This window comes from Abrus precatorius, unplaced genomic scaffold (genome assembly GCF_003935025.1).
Source record: "Abrus precatorius isolate BTA unplaced genomic scaffold, Abrus_2018 Scaffold2, whole genome shotgun sequence".
Classification (NCBI taxonomy): Eukaryota; Viridiplantae; Streptophyta; class Magnoliopsida; order Fabales; family Fabaceae; genus Abrus; species Abrus precatorius.
This window is the reverse complement of record NW_020874362.1, coordinates 5824239-5842180: the sequence shown is the minus strand read 5'-3', so window position 1 is coordinate 5842180 and position 17942 is coordinate 5824239. Positions and strand designations below refer to the sequence as shown.

The 17942-nt window shown below is 31.8% G+C and overlaps 2 protein-coding genes across 4 annotated transcripts; one reads left to right on the top strand and one right to left on the bottom strand.

Annotated features, from left to right (window-relative positions):
• The first annotated feature begins 6979 nt into the window (after positions 1–6979).
• LOC113858331 (abscisic acid 8'-hydroxylase 1-like) lies at positions 6980–10330 on the top strand. Its single transcript, XM_027490925.1, has 9 exons — positions 6980–7227; positions 8087–8411; positions 8724–8873; positions 9018–9269; positions 9366–9452; positions 9566–9644; positions 9712–9887; positions 9986–10104; positions 10182–10330. Exons 1-9 carry the CDS (start codon positions 6980–6982, stop codon positions 10294–10296), a joined length of 1551 nt encoding a protein of 516 aa, XP_027346726.1. The 3' UTR covers positions 10297–10330.
• A 303-nt stretch (positions 10331–10633) lies between these two features.
• On the bottom strand, positions 10634–17686 carry LOC113858330 (UPF0261 protein mll9388). Of its 3 annotated transcripts, XM_027490923.1 has the most exons (10): positions 17338–17667; positions 16851–17041; positions 16388–16769; positions 15134–15340; positions 14618–14833; positions 14065–14281; positions 13537–13784; positions 12438–12616; positions 12091–12344; positions 11132–11461 (listed from the first exon to the last, which is right to left on the bottom strand). In XM_027490923.1, the coding sequence occupies exons 1-10, from the start codon at positions 17464–17466 to the stop codon at positions 11310–11312; spliced, it is 2175 nt and encodes a 724-aa protein (XP_027346724.1). In that variant the 5' UTR covers positions 17467–17667; the 3' UTR covers positions 11132–11309. The 3 variants fall into 3 exon arrangements, with proteins under 3 accessions (XP_027346723.1, XP_027346724.1, XP_027346725.1); XM_027490922.1 differs by having other exon boundaries at positions 10634–11461; positions 16388–17041; positions 17338–17686; XM_027490924.1 differs by lacking the exon at positions 11132–11461 and having other exon boundaries at positions 12217–12344; positions 12434–12616; positions 16388–17041.
• Positions 17687–17942: the final 256 nt, after the last annotated feature.

Sequence of the window (17942 nt, the reverse complement as noted above, 5' to 3'; positions counted from 1 at the left end):
ACATGTCAAATACAATAGAAAAGTTAATAATGTATTTTTTTTTAGTCACATTGCATTTAACATATCATATTCCTATTTCTATAAGAGTTAACTAATGATTTCTTGATGAAGGATTAAAATAAATGACAAACCATATGTTCAGAAACTAATTTTAATATACTCTTTTTTTATAGTAAAATTGAAGCACTTTCATTTTTAGAGATTAAAATGAATGATAACTATAATTTTTTTTTTCAAAAACTAAATTGAAGGATTCTATCTTTTGGAAACTGAATTATTGCTTTAGTCATAAATTATATCTTAAAGAAATCAAAGTGACCATCAACCAAATATAAAAAGAATTAAAAGATAGTTAAAAAAAAATTATCAACAATTTTATTTGCTTAAAGAGCCTGCAACAATAATTTTTTTTATAAGACAACATAGCAAAAGCACTAAAGTGCATCGTGCAAAAAACAATGGAAGGATATTGATTGGTTATTTTCTCTATTTTTTATTTTAACAGTAAAATATAAAGACTATTTTTAGATATATTAATTATTTTTTATATATTTTTAGTTATTATGATATTTATATTAATGTGATGTTTATTTATTACCCATATGTGAATATATCTTTTATTTTATTAATAAATTAAAATTTTGAAAATTTATTATTGTGTATATTTTGAAATACACTATAAATTTATTACTATTTTGTAACTACTTTTTATTTATATTGATGAATTGATAATTTGTTTGTTATAAGAAAGTGTTAATAGAGTATTTTTTATTTTATAGGAGAAGAGAGATTTCAAGAAATTGAGAGAATCAATAAATAAAAATTAAAAAAAATATAAAAGTAGTTAAGTCAAAATTTAATTAATTTATCTATCTTATATATTGATGAGTTTATAGCTTGTGGGGCCTAAGTTCTTCATTATAAAACAATTTGAAAGAGGCGACCAGTATAAACTCATTAATAGGAGGTTCTTATATTTAGAATATGCTAGTGAAAATATTTTGTTCACTCTATCAAGACATCACATAACATGTAGGGAAGAATCATCTTCTATTTAGTATGATAATTAGTTTGGTGAATGACCACTTTGCAACAAATTGAAGTGAATTTATATTTCAAATACTCTATTATGCTTAAAGGATGTGTGCATCAACGTGTAGAACTTGAAGAATTTATATACCTCTTTGACTGGTTATACGAATACTCTTTAATCAAATATGTTGTGATTTAGGAAAGTTCTAGAAAGATATACAACAACTAGTTGTTATGCTTGCCTACTCAAAAGAAAAAGAAATTGGGATCATAACTATACATAATAATGGTATTGAAAGCAAAAATTCTCAGAGAAATTAAAAATATTCCTTTAGCTTTTATTACATCAATACTACCCATCATAACTATACATAATCACGGATTCCAGCAAAAAAGAAGAAAAACGCAAATGGAAAGCATAGAAAGAGGAAGTATTGATATAGCGTCACTTCAAAGGATTGAAGATAAGCCAATGATTGCACTCACCACATGAAAGAAACCATGATAAGAGTAATGTTATGAATTTTCTTAGAAAATTCAGAAAAAAATTCAACTCACATGAGAAGAGAAAAATGCACAATGCATCAAATGGATTCTAAATCTAAAAATTATAAAAGAGTTTAGCCTATATATAAGTAAGCTAACTTAAAGCCCAAAATAGTCTTTAATGGGAAAAGAAAGGGGATAGGGATTGGACTAAATACATGCCTGAAAACATGGTCCAATACAAGCCCAACAAAAAATACAAGAGACTCTACTCCAAAGCTCAACAGGCTTCTCAAGCCCATGACCAAAATACAAGGCCCAAAATTAAACTAAGCTGTCTTTTTATTTTGTAGCTATATAATTATAAGAGTATAAAGGAATTCTATGACTCCTAGGATCATATCAGTCATGGATTACAAAAATTTAGAAAAGATTTATTATATTTTTTAGAAGAATATGATAACATTTTTAAACCCATGACTGAACATAATAAAATTATTAAAATATATTTGTTTAATAATTAAAAATAATACTTCAAATCCTTTATAGATTTGCATTGTCAATACATACATGTAATGACATTTTTTTGCATCCAATATAGATTTGAGCTCAATACCGTGCTGATAATTTTGAAATATTTTTTTTATTATTATTCTTAAAATTGTGCTTTATACCTGTAGTTGTTATAATTTTGACTTGCTATTTTATAATATTGTGAATATTTTATGTTATATATGTATTTTGTCCTTCTTAAAATAATATTGTTGATGTAATTTTTTTTTATCTTTAATATATATTAAAATAGACTTTTTGAAGAAAAAAAGTAGTGAAACGGCCACTATAAGTTGCTGTCCACAAAGAATTTAGTATGAGCTATATTTTAAAGGTTTAAATTATTTTGTACCGTTTTAACTTGACTTGCATTAATCGGCTACTCAATGTGCCCAACTCGAATTGATAATTCTAGCATTTATTTTTTTTATAAATTGTAATAAAAATATTTGTATTATTTTTTATATGTAATTTGTTATAAAAGTGTTACATAATTATTCACAACAAAATAAAATATTTTTAATAAAATATTCATGTATTACATTAACTACTGATTAATAGAAGTAATAAAAGAGTTATTAATATATTCTTTTAAATATATCTTGGAAAGGTGAAAGTAATTTTAAAAAAATTATGAATAAGTACTCTAACTTTTTTTTAAAAATCAACAATAAAAAATTGTAAAAATTATATTATTAATATTTCCTAAAATTAATTAAGAAGTTTATCATATATAAATTTGAGTAAAATACATATATCGAAATATTGAAGGCAGAATATCGTTATCGAGTGCAATAGTAATGGTTGTTTCCCCGATTTGGATTCGCAAAGCAGCTCAACGGCCACAAAACATGATAAAAAGTAGATGGGACAATTCATACTAAGTAACTTTCGAAATTTATGATAACCCTTTCATCCTCGAAACTTGGAGTAACAAAACGACACAAATATTGAAGTTGATTAAAGTTCTAAGTGTCAAATTTACTGATAAAAGTTGATACATTTTACCTGCTTTCTAAAATAACAGTATCTTTTATCCTTTTATTTATATATATATAATAATTATTATTATGACAATTAATTTTATATTAATAAATAATAAATTTAGTAGTTTATTTTTAAAAATATAAATATTTTTTAATTTTTAAAATATTAAAAAAAATCATGACCCTCAACTTAGATAAAATCTATAATGTTTCTTTAATTTTAATAGTACTCTAACAAATAAAAAAATAAAAAAAATAAATTTAACTGTTATATGTTAAATTAGACATATGTTACCTGTAAACTGAAAAAAACAAAAAACAAAAAATACTACATTACGCAAACAATTAATTATTTCGTTAACACTGAATTTTAAATAATTTTAAAAATACGTTTAATATTTTATAACTTTTAATAATAGTAACAACAATAACGTTCAGTGACATTTCTAAAATCTTACAATAGCAAAATAAAAATAATAAATTTTATAGGTAATGTTTATTTTCCTTTTTAAAATATTTTTATATGATATAGAAGATATATATTTGCATACAAGATCATATAATTAAAAAAATTAAATTAAAACGGAAAGGTTTTGTAGGTAAGAACGTAAAAGTTCAATGGAAAAATAATAGCTTTCACGTGATACAAAATTTTTACGGTGTAATATTTACAAATATGCATGCATTTTTTAGTTCTATGTGTAATTTAAAATACATTTGTTTGAAAAATTTGGAGCCTTGGTATTTATAATTTTAGGTATACATAACTAAGGATAATTTGGGTTAGCTTTTTGGCAAAAACATTTTAATTGAGATATATAATTGATTCTTATTTTATAAGAAAAAGTCTTTAAATGTGTTTGAGTAAATAATTTAATTAAACATATTTATTTGATATATTCTTATTAAATTAAAATTGATGACATAGGTTTGATCATAAAATTTATTCAATAAAAAAATATTTGGACAAATCATATGCTATTTTTTTTATAAACTCTTTAAATATATCTTCAAAATATGGGTGTTCATAATAAAAATTGAGGCGCAAAAATTAATTTTAATTTATATAAAAAATTGATCAATTTTATCATTGCAATTTCATTTTCCTCCAAACTGACTCTAAGTAGCTAGCAATGTAACACACTTTCCCTTTTTCATCTCCCCAATTTACTTTTGCAATAAAGTAAAAGCATGAATATATTTTTTATTTCTATGCTTATTTTATTTTATTGAGTTTTAGTTCTTAATTTTTTTAAACTCAACGCTTATAAAACTTATATGTTACACAAAAATTGATACATAACAATTAATTGTAATTAACTATTAGAGATAAAAGCGCTGACTTTTTAAAAAAAAAAATAGAAGTTAAATAAAAAAAAGGGAGTGACAACTAAAATAAAAGAACTCAAAAAAATACACAAATCAAAAACATATTATGCCTAAAATAAACCTCTCGTCCCAATGCATTTCTCCTCAAATTTTATTTTAGAAACGGTTTTGTTATAGTTATGTATTGTTGGGTTGTTTTATTTACTTTTGTGGGTAAGTTAGGAAAGCTAACAAAGTAGGAAGAAAAATCAACTGTAAAAACATCTTTACAGTGAGAGATCAATTATAAAAGATAACAAGATACATGTGTCATGACCAGAGTTTGAATTCTGTGTTTACAAATTCTCACATACTCTTCCTCCAATTCCCAACCCCTCTTTCCCAATAAAAAAGTCTTAAAGTGCAATACCCACAAAACACAAAATATTACCATATATTAATAGCAGAAAATGCTAGCATTATATCTATTAGTATATTTATTTTGAAAAATTAATCTGTCAACGATCACCCAATCACTACTATTCAAAGGCCTATGAATTTTTTTTTAATATAAACACTAGAAGTTTACACAATCAATTTGGCACATTATATTAACAATTATGATGTATTATGTTATTAATGTAAAACAATAATATTTATACTAATAATTTAACTTATATTAAATAAAAATTATATTTTTGTAGAAACTAATCTAATGTTAAACTATTAGTATATAATTTAATATAAACTGGCATGCCACATTCAGCATGACAAGATTTAAGTTGTTAATTAAGGTTTGTCTCATCAGATGTGGAAGCACTTGGGTATTTTGTGAGTGTATGGCCACACCTAATTACCACCATCGAAGTTGTCATTTTCATTCGTCTATGTATCCAACCATTTCATGCGGGCGGGCATTCACAAATACTAAGTGACATTCCATCATATATCAATTCAAATTTATTTTCTCTTTCTGGGAAAAACAAATTAATATCATTTTCAGTTAAATCACCACCATAACGCAATCGAAAAAATCCTTGGACCAGCCGAAGTGGGTCGTCACAATTTTGTTGCATTTCAGAATCTAATCTAACGCACCATTCCACTGAGACCAATCGTGATGAAATCACTGAAAATGTTTGATTAATCATTGTGAGTATATGAGCTCACTCACAACTCCATTCATCTATAATGGCAGGCGCAACATGTATCATTTCATGTAAAGGAGCTTTCAAGCGACTGTAGAATAGTGGAAGGCATTTCAATCAGCATCCATGTTTGATAAATCATAATCCAAGTCAGTTCAGTCCACAATTTTTTCCTAGACAAATTATTAAGTGTTAGAGTAAATAGGGGTGAATCAGAATTTTTGATTCAAGGACGTGTCAAGACTAAATAACATATGATTTATAAGTAAAGGATATTATAATGTATAAAACAAATTTTAGTATAACCAATATAATATGCATAAGCTATTTTAATATATCTGTAGTTAAACTGTCAAACATATATAAACAAATAGACCTTCATTTTTTAAGTTATGCTCGTCGTTGTTATATAGAATAAATTTCATCCATCAGAATAAAGCCTACACTAATTGTGCATGGAAAGTTACTATCCGGCAGCACAAAGCATAGGGGGAAAATAAAAAGAAAACCACAATTGTGCAGCCAAAAATGGAGCGACCTAAAACTCAAGAAGTGATTTCGTTTTTCTTTTTCGATAAGGAACCATGTAAGCAAGTAAAATGGGGATTCGGATATATAGTACCGGGCCATTCTCTTAATAAAGACTACAGAGAAAAGGGTAATTAATGTGAATGAAAAACGTTGCAAGGAATCAAACAAACATGAGAATGGTCTCGATAGAAATTAAAAAGTTAAAAAAGATATTTGTAATTACGTTTTTTCCTTAACATCACCAACAAAATGTTCACCTTTCACATACAATTAATAAATATACAAAATTAATAACAAATGGGATGCTACAAATGATTTTTATATAATAATATCAAGAAAGGGTTAAAAATGTGGAAATAATAATCGAATTAGTTGGTTACTTCACTCTGTCCTTAGGTATAAATGAATCAAGTTAAGCTAAGTCAAGTACTTAAAATTTAAACATGTGTAGAACAAATGAGTAACCCTTTTTCTTGGTCCAATTCATTTGCTTATAGAATTATGCACATAAAGCATAAATATAAATAATTTATACAATCTAGCTCAAGTCAGGTATGAATTAGATTTTTTAGCAGGACAGATGACTTTCACTAAGAGGAGTTAAACTGGAATATTTACACACTTTGGATCTAAATATTTACTTGCTTTTACAAGTAAACTTGACGTAATGTTCTTTTAATTAAGAAAAAAATAGTTGTTCTCTTATTTGGCACCCTCATAAGATTGTCTCCTAGTACATAGAATCTTCCAGCTTTTGCAATAGCATCCCTTCCAAAGATTCTCTTCGTTTAAATATTTTACAAAACAAAGCATCTTGACTTCTGTAACACTGTCGTCATACCCTTTTATATAACATTATGTTATATCTGAACCATTACTGACGACCATAGTACTTGTTTTTCCTTCATCGCCATTGTTTTAGAGCAACAAGAAAACATGCTGAATCTTTCAAAAGACAAGATAATACTATTCGTAGTGCACAACTATTATGACATAATCGTGGTCGCTTTACTCTCTATAGGAGTAACATATTTCGCTTCAAAAGCTTGGAAAAGAGCAACAAATAAGAGAGAAGATATCCCTGGCCGGCTGGGATTGCCTTTTATTGGGGAAACTTTTTCTTTTCTTTCAGCCACTAATAGTACAAGGGGATGCTATGATTTTGTCAGACTTAGGCGATTGTGGTATGTGACTACTTACTTTCATCTTGATACATATATAAGTATAGATTCAAAGTGCTTTTGTTTCCAAGTAGAATCTATCCTTAGAGTATAGACTTGATCAAATCATGTTTGTTGTGGCCACACATACTGTTATTGTCTGCTTTTAATCCTGAAGAGAACATTTTAAGATTCATAACAGATACACGGACAAAGATCTGGACTAGAGACTGATCCTTGTCGTCTTGTACCTAAGCTGAACTTTGCTTTCAATTCATCTCAAGGCTTTAACAAGTTGTGGACATGGAAAGTAAGGGCTAATAGTTCATGGCAAGGCATTGCTACATGTCCAAGATTTTCATTTCATCATGTTATACAGGTCATAAATATCAAATTTATTTGACCAAAAAAAAATATTATCAAGTTTATTAATCGATTGAATTTTTCTGGGCATAGAACGGAGTCAATTGAACAAGATTTACTTTTTCTAATGTGAGGAGATAGACTTCCGATGATAAAGTGCAATTATAAACGTTTAGACTATGAGGAAATATATATAAATATATAATAAATTATGAAGTTGTTAAAATATCATTTATTGAATTTTTTTAATCAATAGGTACAACTACACTTTATCTTCTAATGCGCTTCCTTAATAAGAGTTTACCAATTGAATTTTTATTTTGGTTTAAATTTTTAACAATATAATAAATTTGATTATGGTTTGCATGATTTTTATACATAAATAATCATAAGCAGATTCTTTAGAGTAAAATAAAATTTATTTTAAAGATCCATTAAATTCTAGTACACCGAAATAAATGTAACCTTGAGTCAATAGAAAGTATAGAGCATATGTAACTTGTTAATTTTATTGAAGTAGGAATGGGAGATGGTTCAAGACAAGGCTTTTCGGCAAGATTCACATATTTATTCCCAGTCCTGAAGGCGCAAGGACGATATTTGCAAATGACTTTGTTCAATTCAACAAGGGTTACGTAAAATCAATGGCAGATGCCGTGGGAGAGAAAAGCTTGCTATGTGTACCCGTTGAAAGCCACAGAAGAATAAGGCGTCTTCTATCTGAACCATTCTCCATGACTTCCCTATCTGCATTTGCAACAAAATTTGACAAAATATTGTGCGGAAGGCTGCAAAAGCTAGAAGAAAGTGGGAAAAGTTTCAAGGTGCTGGACTTCTGTATGAAGGTAAAACTGAAGCTTTCTACTCTTTTGTATTAGCAAGTATGATGAGTGGTGACAATAAATCTCTTTAAGGTTATCTGAGTAGTGAAAATCCTTCCCTTATGGTTCAAGGTAATTTTATTTCCCAGAGAAAACTAACAAGTAAATTTGATCTTCAGAAAGCGCCTAATTGTTGCAACATTTAGATAGTAACTCAATTTATCTTACCAACATAATTTAACGCTATGATATATGATTCCAATCTCATGTTAATTGTACTCCGAATCTACGATGGACTCTGCTCCTAACACTCATTAAATGTTTTGACATGTAAAGATGACATTTGATGCAATGTGTGATATGCTGATAAGCGTCAGGGAGGATTCACTACTACAACAGATCGAGAAAGACTGCACCGCCGTCTCTGATGCCATGTTATCCTTTCCTATCATGATTCCTGGCACCAGATACTATAAAGGCATAACGGTGAGTTTAACTAAAATAAAATCTAACTGGGTAACTTACACACCTTTTATGAGTACAGAGTAGTTTAACTAAAATAAGAAAATTAAAAGTATTTTTTCCCCTGAAACATTATTATGGTTGAACTAAAACCAATAGCTAAAGCAGGCTCGTAAAAGGCTCATGGAGACCTTCACAGAAATCATTGCACGACGGAGGAGGGGAGATGAGTCTCCAGGAGACTTCCTGCAATCAATGTTGCAGAGAGACTCGTTCCCAGCCAGTGAAAAGCTTGATGACTCGGAGATTATGGATAATCTGCTAACATTGATAATTGCTGGACAGACCACCACAGCAGCAGCTATGATGTGGAGTGTTAAGTTTCTAAATGACAACAGAGAAGCACAGGACACACTCAGGGTGGGTACTAGTTATGTGAGGCAATTTGGTTATATAAAATCACGTTCTCACTTGCACGATAAGATAAAATGACTAGTGTGCATCTTGACTTAACAGGAAGAACAATTATCTATAACCAAAATGAAGCCAGATGGAGCTGCAATTGATCATGAGGATCTCAGCAACATGCGTTATGGTTTGAAGGTTAGAGTTTAGACTTAAGAAGTGCTGCACAACCTATAAACAATTACATGTCTCTAAACTGGAAGCCCCTACGACAAAATTTCTCAAATGTAATCAATCCTTGACCTATCCAGGTAGTTAAGGAAACATTGAGAATGTCCAATGTCCTGTTATGGTTTCCTCGTGTTGCCCTTCAAGACTGCACGATTGAAGGTGAGTTACTCAACTCCTTTGAAGTTATCAATACAATTATGTTCACTAAATTTACCAATAACTACAGAAGGGCTTTTATCATCAGTCTTTCTGGCCTTCATGATTATGTTACCAATTATAAGGATGGCCATAACAGGGTATGATATAAAGAAAGGTTGGCATGTAAACATTGATGCAACTTATATACATCACGATTCAGATTTGTACAACAATCCATTGAAATTCAACCCACAGAGATTTGATGTACTTATCTTTCTCTCTATTATGGCTCTTTCTTTTTCTTGACTGTTTTCTACCACCTCCTCATGTCAAGAAATTATTTTATGTGATCATATCTGCAGGAAATGCAAAAGCCGTACAGTTTCATACCTTTTGGATCGGGGCCTAGAACATGCCTTGGAATCAATATGGCAAAAGTGACAATGTTGGTCTTTTTACACAGACTCACTGGTGGTTACAAGTGAGTATTTTCTGCCATGCCAAGATTTCTATTCCTCTTGTACAAATGGATGACAATTAAAAGATACTCCTCTATAGGTGGACCCTTGATGATTTAGATACTTGCTTAGAAAGGAAGGCACACATACCTAGACTAAAGAGTGGCTGCCCAATAACTTTGAAGTCCTTGAGCAAAAGCATGCCACAGGCATAAAAGGTCATGAAGAATTGCGTGACATGTATTTCACTGTGTGAGGGCCTAAGAACAAAGCTGCAGACAGTTGTGTATATTTGCAGATTTATGCGATTTGGAGCAAAAAGCATCACAGGAAATAAATCTATGCAAAAGCTATAAATGTTTTATTAATCCCATTACTGCACTACTTTTTGGGATTGGTTATCCTGCTCTATGGCTTGTAGACAATAAATAAATTGAGTTACAAATTGAATGTAAGATTACCTGGTGGTGGATGGTGATGAGTCCTGCTTAAACTTTGGGAGAAATCACAAGAATAACCAGCTGCTTGTTAGAATAATGTGCGAGAGAAATTAGTCTCTTTCCTTCATTTATTTTATAAGTACGGTTTAAATGAAACAACCGCATTATATATAGCTGGACGGCAAGGTCTTCCCTTGTGTCTTCTTTTTAGTGGCCCACAACAACAATCAACACAAATCAGATAAGTGCTTATGAAGCCAAATAACACAACTGATAACTATTTGGGACTAAACTGATATAACCCAAACATTTTGACCTCTAACTAATCAGAGTTTTCCAAAAAGAAAATACTGATTACTTTAGTCCACATATGATAATCTATCAATCTGTGAAATTCCCCTGCAAAATACAAATGATCCTACACTCACTCTTGGCTATTTTATGGATAAGATCCTTTAAAGTGCAGGGTACACTTGAACAGTAAAAAGCAGTGCTGATAAATGGTTTACACATGGATAAGAAAATTGGGGTTTGTCAATTTATTTTTGAACTTCTTGTCAATGGTTACCACTTGCACTTTATATTTATAACTGCACTACCTGAACTTTAGAGCATCAAAACATAGGTATTGAACATTGCTTTTGCTTCATCACTTCCAAAATTTATATCAGTAAATCAATGATTCTTCACAAATTTGGTAGGTACTAAGTAATGACAAAACTGAACGGACATATTAGCAATGTAACGTACAGAACACTGGCATGATTAAAGTACAGACATGTAAAACCTCAATGAATAGAAATTGACTTGTACTCTTTGACTGTGTTTGTGATAGCTTGTTCCACTGGAAGTCTTTCCATACTTGAAGCCCCATAAAACCCATGAACTCCCTTGGTTCTCTTCAATATAAATTCTGCCTCTTTTGGACCAGATATTGGACCTGCATATTCCAGTACATTATTCTGAAATGGGGCTAAAAGTTGGCAAACACAAACCACAACTACATTAAGAACAGTAAGCAGGGAATGTGGTGAGGTTCAACAACTATATCAAAACTGGTGCTATTTGCCAAAAGTTACAAGGAAAAATTCCCTGCAAACTAGAAATTAAGCACACAAAGTAACAACACAACCATTTAACTGGCTAAGACGATATGGCTCATATCCACTACCACTACCACAAAATAATTTACTATTGACAATCAACAAATGCAATCACTGATCTCAATGGATCTCACACAACCAAAATCAACACAGTCAAGTAACAACTCTCACTAAAGAATAATCCAAGACCATTCCATAAAATTTTTCCACTGGATGTCGCATTCTTCATTGAACTCTTTTTGAGCAGAGCGCATTGGTGCTCTGAACAAACATTATAACTTTTGAGTCCAATCTCTATTTTTTTTTGCTCAAAGCCTTCTCATTCCTTTTTTCTAAAACCCTTCCTCACCTAGTACCAACTTCAAGTCTTACAAAAGAATAACAATCGACTAGTGATAGTGAATACTTAATTTACTATTTAGTATATCAAATACACAATCAAAAGGGCTTCAAGGTGATTGCATACCTCCATGGCACAGCACGATGGCACTGGGATTAATCCTATGTGCTGCATCTGCAATAGCTTGAACACGGACTACACTTTCTTCAAGTGAAACAGCGGTTTTTGCACCTATAGAGCCTGTTGTAGTTAGACCCATATGGGCCACTATAATATCAGCACCAACTTTAGCCATTTCAATAGCTTCATGTTGATTGAATGCATATGGGGTTGTCAAGAGACCCATTTTATGGGCTTTCTGGATCATTTCAACTTCCAAGCTGATAATTAAATAGGAAAATGAAACAAAGGTGTAAGAGGTGTAACAGGCCAATTAATGTGATATAATGAGAAATTATTTTCCTAATACCTACCTATAGCCCATTCCCGTTTCTTCAAGATTTTGTCTAAAATTACCATCAAATAGCCCAACAGTTGGAAAATTTTGTACCCCAGAGAATCCAGTAGACTCCACCTGTTTAAGGAAATAATCCATTTGACGGAAGGGATCAGTTGCACATACACCAGCAAGAACTGGTACCTTCTTTACCACCTGAAAACAAAATATCAACGTTAGACAGAATAAAAGAGAAAGGGATCCAGTGCTACCTTTACAAGGGGATTTTCTTATTACATAAAATTACTAATTTATTACCCAAGACAGGAATTGAAGGTTTCCTGACCTCAAAAATTAGTATTTTTCACTTTCTTAATTGTCATTAACAAACTCTTCAAAAAACTTAAGCTATTAGGTTAAAGTACATTAATGGCCTTTTACATGACATTTCTAACACACCTCCCCTTACAAGAGTATTTTAGGCTTGAAGTGTGGACAAGCACAGGCAGACCTTCCTTGTATTGATACTCTAGACCACTTGGCCATAGAGGTTCTGATACAAAACAACTATCCAAAAGGATATTTACTATAATTTATGGCACATAAATGGTCTTTTAGATTACATTTCTAACATCAACTTTCAGGCCAACAGATGACAAGCTTAGCATTGATAATCTTCCAAGTGTATATGAAAACCAGAGAAGTCAAACAACAAAGTCTAAGAATTTATTCACCTAAAGGGATAATTAAACTTTTGGAATCAAGACAATTACAAGTATGTTGTGATGGTCCAGACCCAAATTGCTTTCTGCTTTAGCCATTGGACCTTTACCCCCAACAGCCCACTGTTCTCCTTCATCTCTTCAACACCCCTTGGGATGTATGTAGTATATTTTTTTTCTTTTAAATGTTTTCCAACTTAAAGACTACGGATAAATTTTGTAGACATTTCATTGTTTAGTTTGTCCACTTGTCAACTATATTAAACAAGAATCTTGAAATTTTTGTATGTTTAAATTAGGAAGAATGTGAAAAAACAGGCATTGGAAGTGAAAACAACTTGAATAGATGCTAGCAGTTGAACAGTATTTTTGAAGTCTCTTAGAAGTAGAAGAAGTAAACAAATAAAGGCATACTGGCAAAACTTCATTGGCCATGTCAAGCACAACAGCATTAGCATCAGCAAAAGGTAATAATCCTGCTAATGAACCTCTCCCAGCCATTCGGAAGCGCCCTGAGTTGTACAATACTATTAGATCAACCCCTCCAACTTCTTCAAACTTGGCAGATATGCCCGTCCCAGCACCAGCTCCTATTATAGGAATTCCTTTATCTATATGATGTTTCAGTTGCTGCAATATAAGCTGTGTTTTCTCCAATGTTTCTGCAAGCAGAAATGAAAACATTACTTGCATGGTCAAACATGAAGAAGGATTTCTACCAAAAAGTTAATTCAAGAAAGCATTTTATTTCAGCCAATTGAATGGTAGTTTATCACAAAAAGAAGTTATTAGAATTGAATAAATGCTTTTCAGGCCAACACAAACTATCACAGGAAAAAAGGTAAACCACAAATAATGTGGAAAAAAATTGTAAAATTATTCTTTATTGCAAAATACTTGTGAACAAGAAAAACATAATACAAATTTGAATGAGATGAGAACCTGGTCTTGCATCTGGGAATTCACTTGGTGTATAGACAATGGTCCCAAAGCTTGATGCATTTGAAACATTATCCTCATGAAAGTGTTCAGCAGATTCAGGACTGGTTATTTGTCGATGAGTAGAATCTTTACTAGTTTTCTCATTAATCTCTAAAAATGCATCAACCAATGCATTTGCAAACTCAAGGTCGTTAATATGATAAGGATACATCTTTACCTGAAAAATAGACAACTCTTTACTAAATCCTCACACCAAGAAATAAAATTCAAGCAAAATCGAGGCTTATAATTATGGTAAATAATATTGTTGAAGATGAACGCAAAATCATGCACATATCAATCAAAATAATCCGATTCTGATTTGTACAGCTCCTTAGAATTTAATGTAAAAAGAATATTCAATTATTGTGAGAATTATTTCCTTGATTTTTAAGGCTAGATTAGTGCAGACATTTATTCCTTCTATATTCTATTTATAACGCTTTTGTATCCTAGCTTAAAAGCAGAGAAATATACATTATATTTACAAAAATACCATTGACAATTATAGAACCTGTCGATCATCGTTAGTTGGAATAAGCCTTTGTAATTCATGTAGAAGAGCACCCGTTGCCTCTGGATCGTAAAATGGCTTCCCATGCGAATCTAAAGCAGATATACCCTTTTCTGGAAGGCAAACACAAATCCTACATGATGAATTTTTCAGTTTATTTGCAATGAACTCAGCACATTTTCTGTTCTCTTCTACTGTTGTTCGCATGAGTGAAACCTAGAAAGAAAAATAATTGATTTATTATGCTAGCATAAATAATAAGTTCAGCCATTTAAACACATGTCAAACATCTTCAATTTCAGTCCATGATCAAATGCATTATGAATGGTTAAGAACTAGATCAAACTACATTGCTTTGGTAGTAGTCATAGGATAGCAGGAAATATGATTATGTGCCTAATTTCAAGCAGAAAATGACCGACAATACCTTCTGTAGGAACTTAAAGCCATCACAATATGACTAGTTTTCCAGCAAAGATCAAAACAAAAAACACCCAAATTAAATAGTCTAGTCACCTGTTTATTATGTTCATATATATTTCTCTGCTGAAACTTCAGTGGTATGGTATCTTTTGCTCCAAAGTTTACCATGTCTAATGCTCCCACACTCAGGACTAAGGGGACTTTCTTCTCAATAATGGTATCAAAGCGAGAGCTGTCACAGGCCATTACACCTCCGACTATGTAGTCTGCTACCTCTGTTGTTGTGATGTCAAAAACACCCTAGGCAAAAAAAGGACGGGAATATGAGTGAACAACACAAATAGTGGCAGCAATACATAAAGAAGAATCTGAAATAGAACAAACAGACTAAAGTCACTTGGAAAAGTTTATCCCAATTCACTTGATGGATGACACAATTATGTGAAAGAATGTTAAGAGTCTTTCCCAAAATGGTATATATATATATATAGCTAAAACTTTGAAATACTGAGTTTAATAAATAATCCATGGTCTTTAGTTATGGTTGGCAAGTGAGTGAGTAAAATAGAAGTTTGTACCCTGGAATATTTAATATTCTCAGGAAAGTCAGGCTCAGGGGTTTAGCCATGACAATTATACAGTTAGCCCAAAGGCCTCTCCTCTCGATGTATATAACGCAAACCTGATACATTGCAAGCTACAATCATGCAAGGACCAGAACAACCAAAAACTCACCTGTCACATCCATAAGCTGCACTTATACAATAAAAAAGAAATTTTTATATTAAATTGTCTCAAACACGAATAACCATGCTTGGAGAAAAGGGTTTTGACCATGGCAGCATGCAACTCACAAAACTCAAATAAGCTTCAACACTCAACAGAAAATACAGTACTGGGCAGTTGTATTCTAAATTCATAAAATGATTGAAGCAAAATTGTCAATACAACAAACTTCTTATGTTAAGCTTTCAAAGAAGTGAACCTCCAATACTTTTGAAACACAATATCAGCTAAACTTGTCATGATTGTGTGTGTTTAGAAACACATTTGTACCTCTAGAATCACATTAAAGAAATGCACACGTACTTTTATTATTGTGCCAATATATTTGATGGGTTAGAATCGGAATTGGTTTTGCATCTAAACTTATGTTTGAGTTGATAAATTATACCTTCTGTATTAAGTTGAAAAGTTTAAGAGAGAAGTTTCCGAACTTAAATTAAATTACCTTAAACCTACTTCAAAGTAAAATAAATTCTACAAAATCGTGTTCCTTTAAACTCAAGTTTTCAAACACTCACCAAACACACACTGAATGCACATAGATTTAGCTGTCTCAGATACCTGTATAAACCCCTCTCTAACCAAATTCTCCATAGCCCTGCCACCAACCCCAGTTGCATGGAAAACCAGGGTCTCATAACCTTCTTCATGCAATCTATCTTTGACAGCATTAACACAAGGAGTAGTAACCCCAAACATAGTTATACCAACTGTAGGCTTATCTTCAATGCAAGAAGAATCCTTTAAGCTGTGAACCCTTCCAACAACCATCCCAGCAAAAGCAGCCGCAGCATTGGACAGAATGAGCCTGCTAACACTGTTGATGCCAGCAATGTCCACAATTGACGGGAACAACACCAAATCCGAGGTTCCAACATAGGGTTCAGTTTGACCGCTGGCCACAGTCGACACGATTACCTTCGGGATCCCAATTGGGAGAGACCTGAAGGGAGAGGACAACAGGGATGTCCCTCCACTACCCCCAACACCAATAACACCAACAAGACACCGATCCTCATGAGACTTCTTCAAGAACTGCTCAAGTGCTTGGCTCATCACAGCCACGGCTTTGCCTCTGTCTTCTGGGAGAAGCAACGCCTCGTTTGATCCACAAGTGTAGCAAGAGATAACATCCTTCCTTGAAACAAACGTGAAATCTTGCAAACTTTCTGTCTCCTCAGAACCAGCAGAGACATCAACCACCACCACCTCTACCTGCCACTCACTTCCATCAGTTAAATAAACATTGATTACAACTAGTCAAACTGCAAATGTATTTTAGAATCATAATATATTATGTGCTCCTCAAGTGACAATTTATATTAAAATCTATACAAGTTCAACTCGAAACTTTTAATTTACTAATTATAACTTAGTACACAGTTTCATCCTGAAGCACTAATTGAAATTTGTAGATCAAAGAAAAATAAGAAAAGACTCCGAGGATCAAATTATATACGCATCAAATGCAATGGCGATGGTTGTTATGAGAATTGAATAATTAAGAGTACCTTGGTGGAGGAGAAGTGATGGAGATGGGAACGAAGTGAATCGGAGAGGAATCGGAGTTCGTGGAGCTTGGTGTCGAGGGTTCCGACGCAGAAAACACGAAGAGTTGTGGAATGGTTGTGGTGTGCCATCCCGGGGTGTCAAGGGAAGGACCGAAAGAACGTCACTCTTCTGGGGTGGGTTTGGACATATATCAGTATTAGCATTGACTGGTTTTTTCAAGCCAAAGATGATGATGCTATCTTTCCAAACATCATCGCATTTCGCGGGGTAGTTGGCTTCACTTCGCTGTCTCTGACTCGGACTCAGTCTCAGTGCAGTATTTTTCACTGATATTTTCTCCCGTGGCTTACATTGTATTTTCCATAATACCGTATGGTTAAATTAAAGAGTTTTGTGATAAGCGGGACAGATGTTACAGTTGACTAATAGCCAAAAAAAAAATGTTACAGTTGACTTTAAACATTAAAAAAATTATTAAATTTTATACCTACAAAAGTACTCCATTACTACTTACCAGTTGACTTGACTCATTATATTAAAGAGAAAAATTATAATATTTTTAAATATTTTCTTTTGATGAATGCTTGTAGGAGTATATTAAAAG